This window comes from Sphaerodactylus townsendi, linkage group LG02, assembly GCF_021028975.2.
Source record: "Sphaerodactylus townsendi isolate TG3544 linkage group LG02, MPM_Stown_v2.3, whole genome shotgun sequence".
Classification (NCBI taxonomy): Eukaryota; Metazoa; Chordata; class Lepidosauria; order Squamata; family Sphaerodactylidae; genus Sphaerodactylus; species Sphaerodactylus townsendi.
Window position 1 is genome coordinate 101,985,327 of NC_059426.1, and position 14,462 is coordinate 101,999,788.

General features: G+C 38.7%; 1 protein-coding gene across 3 annotated transcripts in view; it reads right to left on the minus strand.

The window, feature by feature from the left end:
- Positions 1-14,462, minus strand: part of NELL1 (neural EGFL like 1) — a 678,881-nt gene that overhangs the window by 447,001 nt on the left and 217,418 nt on the right. For all 3 annotated transcript variants that reach the window (XM_048483516.1, XM_048483514.1, XM_048483513.1), the window contains exons 10-11: positions 11,740-11,813; positions 3,852-3,951 (exon numbers count right to left, since the gene is read on the minus strand). In XM_048483516.1, the coding sequence (XP_048339473.1) occupies positions 3,852-3,951; positions 11,740-11,813 (174 nt within the window). The remainder of the gene's footprint in view (positions 1-3,851; positions 3,952-11,739; positions 11,814-14,462) is intronic.

A 14,462-nucleotide genomic window follows, 5' to 3' on the forward strand; every position in this document is an offset into this window, starting at 1 on the left:
TTTCAGCCAATAGGCAAATACTATACTAGCTGTGTATCTACATGAAGCCCATCAAACTATTGAAGTATGTGAATAAAAATTACTTTTCTTATTCTGTATGACAAAAAAAAGTGATTAAATAATGTGCGTTTGTGAAGACTGGCAGTGTACTCATGGAATTCGACAGATGCAACATATAAAATGCTTCTGTGGAACTTTTAGTTCAACAACCATTGCATGAAAGTGCACAATCATATCTGTCATTCAAGGTAACAATTGCCATCCATAATATAGCAGTAAATTTCGAGGATGGCAAATCTTTTTTTAAAAAAGGATTAAACTGCAATCAAGAAATTGTTCCATTTCTCCATAATCTTTTGATGATTACATTTTAAACAAAAAGTTCTTAAACTGCAACAATCATTACCAATGAATTTGATTGCTTGGGATCATTATACATCATTATATATGTGCCTCTGTGGAGAAGGGAGAGAGAAGAAGCTCTGATTTTGAGAAGATAATCTGAGGAAGTTGTCAATAAGCAAGGATGCCAGTTCTGTATTTTCACTGCAAGCTATATTTGTTTTATTATTTTTATTATTTGAACTATTCATTTTCCCCTGGTCTCAGTTCTCAGAACTCAGTTCTGCCTGTATCTTTTGTTTTCCATCCTATTCAGACTGTACCTCTCATACAAAAACTCTTGCATGTTAAATTCCAAGCAAATAACAGAATGCACCACAGTGTTATAAACAATTCAAAACAGAGCAAGAGAATAGCTCCAGTTATATTTTTGCCCATCCCGTTGAGATGAAATATCAGGAACTGTGCTAACTACCCAAGGTTTCTTCATTTCCAAATTTCGGGAGATAGGAAAAAAGCTCCCAAGTTTTCAGTCAATTAAAATTCTTACTTGCAAAGCAGACACAAGTGGGTGATAGCATTCAAAAAAACAGGTAAAGATAACACAGCAGCTTACAATTGGAAACCTCGGAAGGACAATCAACCCTACAAAAATGGGACTATTTTTTCAGAAACCTAACCTTGCTACATTTACCCTGAACCCAGCCTTGTTAGTTGAAAAGCAGAACCGTGCAGTGGCCCAATGCCTATTATCAGCGTAACCTGGTTTGCCCATGCTCTGCTTGGACTCAGCTAGTCTGGTCACAATGATCCATGTTTATGTAGCCATCCAATTGGATTACTGCTCAGAGTGCTTTGTTGGGCTGTCCTTGAAGTTAATCACGAAACTGCAGCTGGTCTAGACTGCAGTAGCCTTGTTATTCTTAGGAACGAGTTGAAAGGAACATATGTTGTTCATTTTGAACAAGCTGCCAATTTTTTCCTAGTTCATTCATGTAGGGGGTTTGCAAATGTCTGTCACAACTCAGCTACAAAAGGGTTAACTGTTTGTATGTAAACGAGTTGTTGAAGTCACTGTTTATGACCTGATCTCTTGATTAGCTATTGGTCAGTAATCAATACTGATGGATTTTGATGCATAGTTTTTTTTTTAAAAAAATGCAGTTTGGCCAAAGTTTTTGTGATACAAAACAATTTTAGCTTGCTTTTAACAGACGTTGATATATTTTTTATTTTTTTCAGACCACATAAATCTCTATGCATTTCTATATACAAGGTGCTTCTTTTTTCAACCTTTTTGGTTACCTCATTGGCAAATCAGTGACATATTTGCACCTGGTGATTATGAAGTGATCCAAACCCAACGGAAGTATGAGCACCCTTGCCCGTTCGTCTCCATTTTTCTCCTGCTACCAGCAAGCAATGTCAGGAGGCACCCTGGTACCCCTACCTTGAATTGGATTGAACTAATTCCCACTAGAAGTAGTACTAAAGGGAAAAGGGAATAGTGGAGGAAAAAACTCAGAACTCTGGGAAGTAGCAAAATGCTCTCCCAAAATAAGACAAATTAATCACGCATCCCCTCACACACAGCTCAGTCAGTAGAACAGTAAATACACTAATGGAAAAGCACCAACCAGAACCAGAAAGCACTCAGGGCACTTTCACACATGCAGAATAATTCACTTTCAATTCACTTTCAATGCACTTTGCAGCAAAATCCACTTGCAAACAATTGTGAAAGTGGATTGAAAGTGCATTATTCTGCATGTTTCTATGAGAACAGAAGTAGCACAGCTGAAAAGTTTCTATGTTTCTATGAGTTTCTATGAGAACAGAAGTAGCACAGCTGAAAAAGCAACAGTTGTAAAGGTTGTTTAGAGAGATTCAGGAAAGTTTTGCTCAGTAGCTACTTAGCCAGCAATGACAGGCAGAAACACTGTACAAACTAACCCTGTCATGGAAATGATTTTTTGCGACAACATCACCCAGTTCTTCTGAACAGAAAATTTCTCTGTTGGTTAATGTATCTTTTGACACCATCATTCTGTTCTTACATCTGATTCCACTGAACTCCTTGAACTCTAACCCAAACAGTCAGACACCAGGATAATGGAGAGACTGGAACAGCAACAAGCCTTGACTTGGATCCACCAGAATAATGGAAAGATTTGAATACTAATGAACTTTGGCGTAGAGCATTTCTGTGAATGAAAGATTTCCCAAATGGTCCCAGAGTTCTTCCAAAAACAAAATTTCATGGGACATTTTGAGCTGCCACGGAAAAGGATGGTGGTGTAAAAAAAGTTATCCCTTGCGTATGGGAATAATCCTACGAATCCAAGCTCTTGTCAAAAATTATGGTTCCTAATCATAACTGTCATGGTAATGAAAGTATGCATAAGGTTTTGTTCAGTTCTGGTTTGAACAGATGAGAATAAAAACTGAAGACCATACTGCCAAGGTCTCACAATACAGTAATTTTAGTTATAGTAATGTGAAAACCCAATCATAAGCAAATCTACTGGCTGCACTATTTAGACTACAACTGTAACTTTTAACAGTACACACACACACACACACACACACACACACACACACACACTAAAATCAAAATAGAAAAACAATAACTAGAAATAAATGGCTTTTGCTGAAGGAAAATTTAATAATCTAAAAATAAGGAATGCTTCTTAAATTATCCTCCAAAATAAATTTTAAAATCTAAAATAGTGATCCAATGTGCAAAACATTTTTCTATATTTAATTTGTTCATGGTGACAACATCCCCATAAGATTTTTATTATTTTGATTGATATTGAAGTGTTTAAGGTTGCCCATACATAGCAATCATTCCCTTTTGTGCATCCACACAAAAGATTCCATATATTTTTCGCAACCAGCCTCTTACTACCCCCATACCATAAGGGCCTTTTTGTTTAAACTGCAGTTTAAATATAGAAACTACTAAGTTTTTAAAGCTGTTTTAAAAGCTTTTTAAAAATTTAAAAATAGCTGCTATGGTGATTTTTCTTTAAGCTAGCAAAAAGCTCTCTGGTGTCAGGTATATGTAGGGGGTGGTGGCAACCATAAAGGTAAGATAGCAAAAATATGGTGCCAGTGCTGGTAGAAGGTTCAGAAATCTGCACCATCCCATCCACATGGCATGCAAACCTGCTTGGACTGCAGTACTGCAGGAGAGCTTTCATCAAAACAGGTTTCAGTCACACTGGAAAAAAAACAGGGAAAGCTATAGAAAGTGGATGTAGGAAGGATAATATTGTGCAAATGCTCCAAAAGGAAAAGAAAAAAAGCTCCAGTTTGAAATAAAAGCTAGATAAAAAATATCCATGTGAAAGCAACTTCAGTTAGATCACATGCACAGCTGTCCCAAGTGACACCAATAAATCCAATGGGTAGTCTCCCAGATCCAAATCGAACACTCATGTCTTGTGAACTGCATCAACTGTTAAGAACAGAACTCACCAAGCATCTGCCAACCTCCTACTTACCTTTGCAAACATTGCAGCACTGGTTCTCAGGGAGGATGTAATCTTTTTCTGAGCAGTTCAATGGAGGACAGCTCTCTGTTACTTTTACTAAAATTCCATTCTGGAAATAAATAATGTTTTAAAGAATGACACTGATGAAAATGAAAGTGACTGGAGGGTCACACAGTTTTCAAGTCTACAGCACTAGTGATATTTAGCCACAACTGTAATAAAGTGAAAGGCAGGAAGCTGAATAAATTTTACACCATAGCATCAAATACTGAAATAAATCGGCTTGGACATTTCTGTACCCACAATTTAAAAGAAAGAGATTGTGCAATTTTCTCTGTCTGTAATCTGTTTAACCATTTACAGGAATTACAAATTTCCACTCATGGTTATTACTAGTACATTCCTTTGTGTTTTATAGCAGTCTTTATTATCTGGTATTCTTGGATTCTTTCTATTAGTTTCTCTAATTCAAATTCAACAGACAAGCTATAGAAATAAAATAGATCTGTACAAAAACTTCATTCCAGAATGATCAAATCATGGTGCTCTACATTGCACTAATGGATGCATCCAGTTAACACCTGTAGGTTACAAAGTAGGCCACTTTGGTTGGCATAACGTATACAGTACACCCCAAATGAACAAATTAGGTGGGAAATATTTTTAATAAATTCCAAACAGTTCAGTTAAACAGAATTGTAGTATTTGTCATCCCTTTGCTTAGTAATTTAGAGAGGACTCTTTTAATAAGCTTGAAAAACCCAAAAGATCAGCAAAGAGACACTAAATTCCATCTAAAGTTTTCTAGTAAGCCTTAAATGAAGGAAAAATTGTGTTTAAGCAAAGGTAGGAAGTCTATACTAATTAAAGTGTCAACGTATGTAAGACTTGTATTTTCCACTTGTAATTTGTATGGTTGTAAACAGGAATCCAAGTTTTAATTCTATAATTCAATAAATATTATCTATGAAAAAAATAAAAATTAATGTATTAAAATCATTTTTCTAAAAATCCTTGATTGCATATTATCTTGCCCCTCTCAATATGATGCTTCCTAATTTATTGTTCAGCCCACTAGCAAAGATCTTTGGAGAGGAGGCAGATGAAAACCAGAAAATGGGCTTTTCAGTCATGGCATCTCACTTACTGAACGCCCTTCCTCTTCAGGTTCACTTGACACTCATGCGGCTTTCTTTTAAGTATCAGGCCATAAAGTTTCTGTCTACCCATAAGATAAAAGATTACCCTTTTATTGTTATTTGTTCTGGAAATGGTTATTTTAAGATGTCATGGGAGTTTTTTGTTTGTTGTTGTTGTTGTTCTGTTTTTATTCTGAGCTTGGTTTTCTCCCCTAATGCTGGATTAAATTAACTCATTTTAATGTTTATTATTATTATTTTGTATGCCACTTCAGGCAAGTTCCTAAAGAGGTTAATTAAAAATTTTCAAAATAGGTAAAATAAAATGATGTTATCTGGTTGGCTGATAACTAGAGTTCATGACAATAAAGTGTTCAACACAAAACCTTTCCTGCTTCCAAGAAAAATGTGCTTTGAGTAACAATGCAACCTATCCACAGGGCATTCCAGGCAAGAGACAGGCAAACATGGATCTATTCTGCAGAGCAGAAATGAGAAGTCCTGGGGATGTCTTTTTTTAAAAAACGTGCCTCCTAAATTTTTGTTCAGACAGTACAGTCAAAAAAAGTTTTGTTCAGACAGCACAGTCAGAGAAGAAAGAGATTTTTCCCCCCCTGCCCGATCAATAAAGCCTCTTGTTAGTTTTCTCTGCCAACTAGTCCAACATTTTGTGATGCAGGGATTCTCCATGAACACAGCTAGGTAGTGAAGGTTACTTTGGACGTTTGTAGGCTCCAATCCTGGGTGCCTATTCAGTCTGAAAAGTTCATGGTTGTACTGTGCTTATCCTGCTGATTACAGCAATATATAGTTTTGTTTCATTTTTTTATTTTGATGAGCTATCTTCGAAGACACTCAGACACGATTTCAGAATCACAGCTGATTTTCATGTCATCTCTGTGTAGCTCATAGAATTTTTTTTAAGGGAAAACTCTACATTGCTGGAATTGGCAGGACAAGCAAAGTACAACCATGCACTTTTCGGGCTGAAAAGATGCCCAGGATCGGAGTCTTCAGAGCAAACATCCGGGGTAACTGTCACCAACTAGATATGTGCATGGAAAATCCCTGCAGCACAAAAGGTAAAGCGCCAGCAGCAGAGGAAACAGGAGGTTTTAACAATCAGGTGAGAAAAATAGACATCTTCTCAGCTCTTGAGCTCCACACAGCTAGCTGGAGACATTTCAAAGACAACTTCAGGAAAAAAAGACCGCTATTTTGCATCCTCAAAATAGGATGGCTTGAGCAGAAATAAGATGTTTTCAGGATGTCTTGGGGGGAAAAGCTGAGAAGAGTTCAGTGTCCCCAAGATGTTTTTTTTCCCTGTCTTCAGAATGTCTTATTTGTGCTATGTAGAATGGACCATGGTTTTCCATTACCTTGCCACAATGCCACAGCATTGTGGGAGAACTTTCTTTTTTATTATAGCCTTGTGTATGCATCGAAAATTGATACAGGGAGGATAATGGTAGTTCTAGAAATCACCATAGAATTGTACCACAGAATTTCCAGTGATTCCTGGAGTTACCCTTGTCAATTCCTTTATTAACTTCCAGTGGGACTGCTTTCTTTATTTTTCTTGGGGACATGGGGGATTGGCAGCCCCATTGCCTTCTTCTACAGAGCACCCCCAGTCTTCTTTGGTGGTCTCCCATCCAAACACTGGCCATGGCCAACCCTACTTAGCTCCCAAGCTCCAACAAGATCAGGTTATGCCAAGATGTTTGGGCTGTTTAACATCCCAGAGCATAGCTGAATCTGAAATAAACTAATTTGCTCTGGCTTGGTTGGTGAGTAAAATCTATTCTCGTAGATAGTCTCTGTATCCATAATTGAAATGCTTATACCTGAGATTTGACAATACTTTTATAAATAATCATTATTATTCAGCACATCATTTTTCTTAGAAAAGTGCAAAAATACATTGACAAAAAGAACCCATGATAACAACTCCACCTAAAATTGAATGCGAGAAAGCAAACAGTGGAGGAAGAACGAAAACCAGAGCTGTTACTCCAATGGGAAACACACAATTCAAAAGCAATTTAAATCTAACATGGAATAGAAAATAAACATAATGGGAAGCCCAAGATTAATGGATGCAAATATTTTTTTCTGTTGCAAATATTTTTTTCAGTACCCATAGTAGAAGTAGTCCAAGCTACTTTAAAAACATGTTGCTGTGTAATTAGACTGCACATCTGAACACTGCTGTGAGTTCCCACATTGAGCATAGGGCAGTTGTGCCACATATAGGGACCATGGGAAATACAAGCATGGCAGTTAGAATTATGGCAATGGTGCCAACAGCATTGTCATGTTCCACATGGTCTGGGATATCAGTCAACATAGAATTGAGGGTTAGAAAATAAAGCAAGTCCAGTTACTGTTACATAAGAGTGTTCACATTCAGCAGCACCTGAAAGACTAAATTTGGGGAAGAGGGACTGGATAACCACTAACTGGGCAACCCTGAACAAGATGATCATTAAGAACAGCCACTATTTCTACTAAAATCTTCCTCATCAGAGAAACCCTATGGACAAGCAGAGTACTGCCCAAAATGCCAGATAAAAGCATGATGCATGTGCAAGTCTATGGACTATAATACTGCACATATAAAGGTTAATGATTTGTATTGAATCACACATGTCAAATGAAATTTGAGTTTTTCCCTATCATTAGGAATTACAACTCAAAGCAACAAAAATGATTATTAGAACAGATCTTAACAAACTAGACCTGCTACAAACTACTCTGTTCATAAAGAAATATGAAGTGGGATAGCATTTTAAATGTTATTATCACACAATGCATCAATCAAATGTAAACTGCACATGCTTTGCTCACTCTATCATTCTGAGAAATTCTGCAAAATGTTCTACAATTACCAGTCTATTCACAACCAATTAGAGAGACCTTTCATTTGTAATTCTAAGAAGGAACAAACGGTTTATTCCACTGAATATTATGAAACTCTGGACTTCATCTGAAAATCTCTTAAAACTTGGGAATGAGCTGATGTGATTTCGACAGGAGATCCTTTTTTTCACCCAAACTATTCACTCAGCTATTTTCCACCACACAGAATTTTGATCCATACTTCAATATGGAACAGATGATGGAAGGGAATGCAGAAGTACTTGGGTGTGACCTGAAAAATATATATAATAGGTAAAGAAAAGGTTTGAACATCTACCTCTCAGCCACAGCTTTTGCACTGAAAAGTATGTTCTTTCAGACACACTTTGGAGAAGGAAAAGCAGGCAGCAGCTGGGCAGTGAAGACACATGGTGGAAACAAGATGTGTTGTTGAGCCCTAACCTTCAACATTAATATATGTTGCTCTCAATGTGGTCCCATCTGTGGATATTTAAGTTCAGAAACTGAGACCATGGACAGACAAGAAAGATATTTCTACAGACTGAGAATACTTCTAGGTTTACAGAACAATCTGAAATCTTTAAAAAAAATTACATTGAGTGGTTAATTTCCCTAAATGATAGGAGGAATGTTCATAGTTTTAAGAAATGAACACCCTTAGAGGGTGTTGTTAGGCAACTACAACAGAACTGCCAGGAACCAAGCCTTGGTTTCTGTCAGTAAATGACAGAAGGAGAGGGCTGAGCCCTTCCCAAGGTTATTTTGACCATTGAGGGAGAATTCATTGAGCTTAGGTCTGGCAGCAACCTTCCCTGACTCACCAAGGCCCAGGTGTCTGCTACTGTTCAACAGCAGCCACCAAAAGAAAGCCAGTGTGGTGTAGTAGTAAGAGTTCCAGAACAGAATCTCGGAGACCCAGGTTTGAATCCCTACTCTGGAATGGAAGCTCACTTGGTGTCACCAGTCACACACTCTCATCTTGTGATATTAGCCAATACCTGCATCTGTCAGAAATGGCTGATACTCCCTTCTTCACTGTCATCTAATTGTATTGCCAAGAAGATTTTTTTCCCCCTAAACTCATTGTACTGTATAAGTTCTGGGATTTTCCCTGGCTTTGCATGGATGTATACATCAGGCAAGAAACACTTCTGTGTCAGCAGGTAAGGACCCTAAACAGTGTGAACATGCCATTTCCCAAGCAACCTGTACACTGAAAATGCTCTTCTTCCACTTGTTCCTCTTGATTTACAAAGGTCATATGTTGGTATAAACAGAACATAAAATAGCACTAATACCGCAAGATTAGTGTAACTCCCCTGTGAAAGCGTGTCTTCACTTCAAAGCAAATAGTTGTTCTTCTCATGTGTCTTTACCTTCTAATCCCTATCTCTCCTACTTCCATCCTCTTAATTTTCTGCTCCTTCCCCTTTCTTTATGGTCCCATAAGTAAGCCTGCAAACAGTGTTTACTCTTCTGAGTCAGTCACTGTGAAATGCTTAGCAGTTGTGGTGCTTCTTAAATTTTAAAAACTGCCAGTAGTAATATTTTATCATAGTTTTAAAACATTTTTTCTCTACAAACATCACATTTACAAAACCAACATTATTCAGAAGCCTAAAACTATGTCACAGGATTCTCTTCCATTACTATATATAATACATTCAGCATTTGACTAGATGTACTATCAGCAGCCTAATCCCAGGCAGACATACATGCTGAGACTTGTGCATTATACCTCATGTGGCATCTATTTTAGGAAAGTAGATTAAAATAACAACACATTGTCCACACTTTAGACGTCCCCTGACTCCAACGCTAAGACAAGATAACTGCAATCTATGGAACACTTGTATAAAGACTGCAGGGGGAAAGGGTTTGCTCTTCTTCATTAAACTCTAAGTGCTAATACGTTGGCGAAGGTCAATATATCTAACAGTCAACGCTGCCCCATCTGTGGAGACAGAACATATTTCTACATACTTGGGGGAATCTTCAGGTTTGCAGAAAAATACTGAATTTTTAAAAATGTGGGGTAAATCCCCCCAAACAAAGGAGCATTGTTTGCCCTGGCACAGATAACATGCCGCTGTTGGGCCACCAGGGAACAGGAGGAAAGGGAGCTGTGGCCCCAACATAAGCCAGACAGATAGACAAAGTGGTGTTGCGGGTGAACAGGAGAAGGGGGAAAGGGAGAGCTGCCACTACTGCCCCCATTCCCAGCTACAACAACGCACGGCTGCTCCTCACAAAGACAAAGGCAGGAGGGGGGACAGGTAGGGAAGCAGAGTGGTGGGCAGGAAGGCAAAGCAGGGGAAGGGGACAGGTGAGGTTCTGCCCGTTCAAGTCTGACAGGTTATCCGCTTGTCAGAACCTTTTTACAACTCTTTGAATATCCATTTTTAAAATGGAACTTCCTACACTTTCCCTGAGACATAATGCAGAACTTGAACAGAATAATGTATATTTTAGCATTTACAAAACACCTAGCTTTGTGACAGAAAGTAAGAAATTGCACTTTGCAAGAACCTGGTGTGAGCATGATTGTGTCTGTGTGTTTATCTCTGGGTTTTTTAAACAACAACACAATGGCACAATACAATGGCATACTGATTTCAGCTACTGGGGACCAAGCAACCCCAAAACATTAGTGGTGAACAATTCTAAGCCCACAACATCATTATTCAGATTCACATTTCATACAGGTATTTTGTCAGTAATGTGCATCAACATGGGTTGCTGCTGTATCTGTACTGTATTTCAAAATCACAATGAATTGAAGTTTGATTGAAGCCTAACCAAAACACAAAGCCTTCTTCAACTGTGCTCCTTGTATGGGTGAAGCAGGCGGGGGGTAGGAGAGCAAGGGTAGTGCACAAATATATCAACACGTTGTATTAATGTCCATTACAAACAAATGAATGTTGCCCCGTCTCAAAACCAAATGTTTATTAATTTCCACATACCAACTTAAGTTGGAGGAAGGCTCCTTCTTCCAACCTAAGTGGTAAGATTTACTTCAGTAATTAATTTATGCAATGGAGTGGTAGGATTTACCTCAGAGATTAATTTATATAAAGCACTCTCTTACAAGCTAATATGATGATGCAGAGAATGTATTAACTCAGTGGTTCCCACATGTTCTATTTTCAGAGATCCTTTCCATACTGAATTGCCAGCTATGGCATCTCCAAGCACTGGAATCTTTTAATTGCAGATGACACTGCATGTAGACCATGGCCCCCTTGTACATCCTGTTTTGAGGGCATTACAGTTGTTCCATAACAATAGAGTATGTGCACTCAAAACACCCTATTATCTTCCCCTTCCAGAGAGAGAACTTAGCAAACTGTATTTTAGAAACACTTCACCATAATTATTGATCTTCTTATTTTAAAAAATCCCTTTTAAGCTATCAAGAAACCAGATATTTCATGGAACACAATTTGAAAATCACTAGCCTAACCATATCAAGCACAGTTCTGTTTCTGGAATAAAGCACATGGGAAGTACCTAGATGAGTACAAATTCATATATTCTACCTTGTACCCCTTGGGAAAAGGGAAGGGTACAAATGCAGTGACAAATGTGATTAAAATGTATCATAGTTTACAACTTCATTGCTAAAATGCTTCTTCTGTCAAGTCATAAATGCAGAGAAAGAAGGGAAAAATTACTTCTTAAATCACAAGTCACACTTTTATTATACTACCTAGGGCATGTGCATTGCTTCCAGTGAATCTAGGTCACCTTGAGAGGATGACATATTCCACAACACCTAAAGCAATGTGATGCACCTCAGTACTGCCACTTATGAAGATTCCACAGTCTTTAAAAATGAAGCACTGGATATTTAGAAGATTAAAAAAACATACACGGCATTCGCTGCAGGACTTGGTTAAAATCCGCTGACCTTCTGTCAACACTTTTCCTCCATAGATGCATTTGGCTAGATGTAAAAAAAGAGAAAAAAAGATATGAGCATTTAGTAGTAGTAAGCAAATATAAATTACACAGTTCAGTAAAAACAATATTGCTTAAGTAGATACAGCTATACTGTGGTAAATATGATTTAGTCATTTTGTTTTCAACAGCAGTCAGTGATAATTGTTCTCATTTATTTTGACTGTAATACTAAATTCATTACAAAAACTATTATCATGAAGTATTTCACCATTCACGTTGGCAAACTGGACTACTTAGTGACCTGAAGTAGCAGTAAAAGCAGAGTAGATATTGAACTCAATTCATTAACAAAATTAGTCATAGAAGTGATATTCTGTAGATTAGCCATTGTACATAATATTAAGTATACTCTAAGGGGAGATTCAAAATACTAAAGAATTAGACTTGTTGAACAACAATGCAGACAGCACATTAAACCCAGTTTCAACAGGTAAAATACAAACTATTATCCTATTTAATAGAAGACAGTACCTCTCAGACAGTGGTGTAAAGAGGGAAAGTCCCAGGTGCTCCTTGGGGGAGGGCACAGGCAGAATCCCCACCCAGCCCACCCAGAAACTGCCAATAGGTCCCTGAGGATCCCCCACTTGGTATCTAACACCTATAAACCACTGCCCAAGTGCACCCTCTGCAGCCTTTCTTGTGAAGGCTATGTGGGATGCTCAGCTCGCTACCCCTCAGAATCCATCATGCTGCCCACCTTACCCCAGGGCTGTTCACTTCAGAGTGGGGTTTCCCTGCGGCATCCTGTTCCAGCCAGAGGCACTGGCGCCAGCTGCAGGATGTTGTTGCTGAAAACATGTCCACTATTTTGATAGATCTAATATGGTATAAATGCTTGAAGTTGAAGTAAAGTTTTTTTAAGCCCCCATGATCATCAGGAAGAGTGGAAGTAGAGAAGGAAACATGGGGTAGAGTCAAAAATCCTGAAGCAAAGAATAATTCAGGGCCATTTATTTCATCTTCCCTGAGAAGCAGGAGAAAAGGTCATTCTTTGCCCACTCTCAAAAATAGTGGAGATTATGGGATCTACTGCACAATGAGTGTAAGAGGGGGGAAAGCTTCCATAACAGAAGGTCTGTAAAAGAAACTCCCTTCAGTGAGGGGCAGAGTACCAGTTTATAATTGATCTTGTCTCTTCCCTCCCTCCCTCCCTCCCTTTCTTTCCTTCTTTCTTTCCTTCCTTTCTATGAACACAACTAGTATGGCTCAGTGTCCTGCCCTCAACCCAGACTCTTCTGTCCCACTGGGTAGGCCACACTGGACAATGGAGTGGGGGGGGGCAATTTCAGTGCTTGCCCTGGGCACCATTGTCTGTGGCTATTTCCTTACTCACAGAAATAAAGGGATTAATCAGTAATTAAAATTCAAAAAGGTCACCACTAAAATAAACAGAGAAATCAGGACTGGATATGAAAGTCCAAATGGAAGAAAACCTGTAGTGCCAAATTTAGCTTCATAAATATGTGTTTGTTTTGATTTGTTGCATTTGGAAATCGAATAATTCAGAAAAAGAAACAATGTGAGCCACTTTGGGATCCCAATGGAGAGAAAGGTGGAATTTCAATGAAGTAAATAAATAAACAAACCTGGTGAATTTCTAATTGCAAAATAAAACACCTTATAAGCCTCTGACATTAGAACATATTTTTGGTCCAAACTGAGGTTTCTTGAGGTATTACATAAAGATCTCTAGACAAGAGAAAGTTTACTAAGTACATGAGCCACCTGTACTCTATACTCACAGGGACAAAGGGATTAATCAGTCATTATAACGATGTACATGAGTCACCTGTACTCAATAGGTAAGATATTTTGCTAGCATCGATGCAGGACAAGTGGAATTCAGTTTACATTCTTTTTCCTTCTATGAATTTTGGGTGATTACACACAAGGCATCTGCTGCGTGATGGGGCAAATGTCTGTCACAGCAAGATTTCTTGTACAAATGTATTTCCTCAAGCCTTACTTTCACTTTTGATGTAATTTTCCAGTGAACACAGCTTTGCCCCAGACCTCTTCCCTCTGCCCCAGTGGCGTATCACTCATGGGACAGGGGGCGTGGTGCCCCAGATGCACCCTGGTGCAGGGGCGTGGTGGGGATATTCTGGGGTGGGGGCAGGTGGGGGGCAGCAACGCAGCAGTAACACAGGGTGCATGCACACCCCAGGCGCAGTTACCCCTTGCTCCACCCCTGCTCCACCCACAGCCAACCTGCCTAGCTCCACTTTCCCCACTCCTCGTACTGCCATCCATGCCTTCCCCCTTCCACCATTTCTTGTTACCAGTTCCTTCCTGCTTGTCTAATGCTCATTTAGATATATCAATGTATTGATACAGTTGGCTTTTGCATTCACAAGCAGGGCCTGTTTCTAGCTCCAGCCTTCGTTCCCCACTCTGTTTCTGTCCTTTTCAAAGATTTTAAAACTTTTTTTTTTCAGATAAGCTTCTTTTAAAAAAATAATCCTCTCTCCTGCAGCAGCAGCAAGAGAGAGGTTGGGAGTATGTGTGGGTGGGTGGGGGGAGGTAGAGAGGTAGGACAGGAGGGGAGGGGAGAATATCAACTCTATAGTATTGGGATTGCTATTATGAAATCTGTGCCTTTAAGAGGGGTGGAGTTAAGAGAACCAGG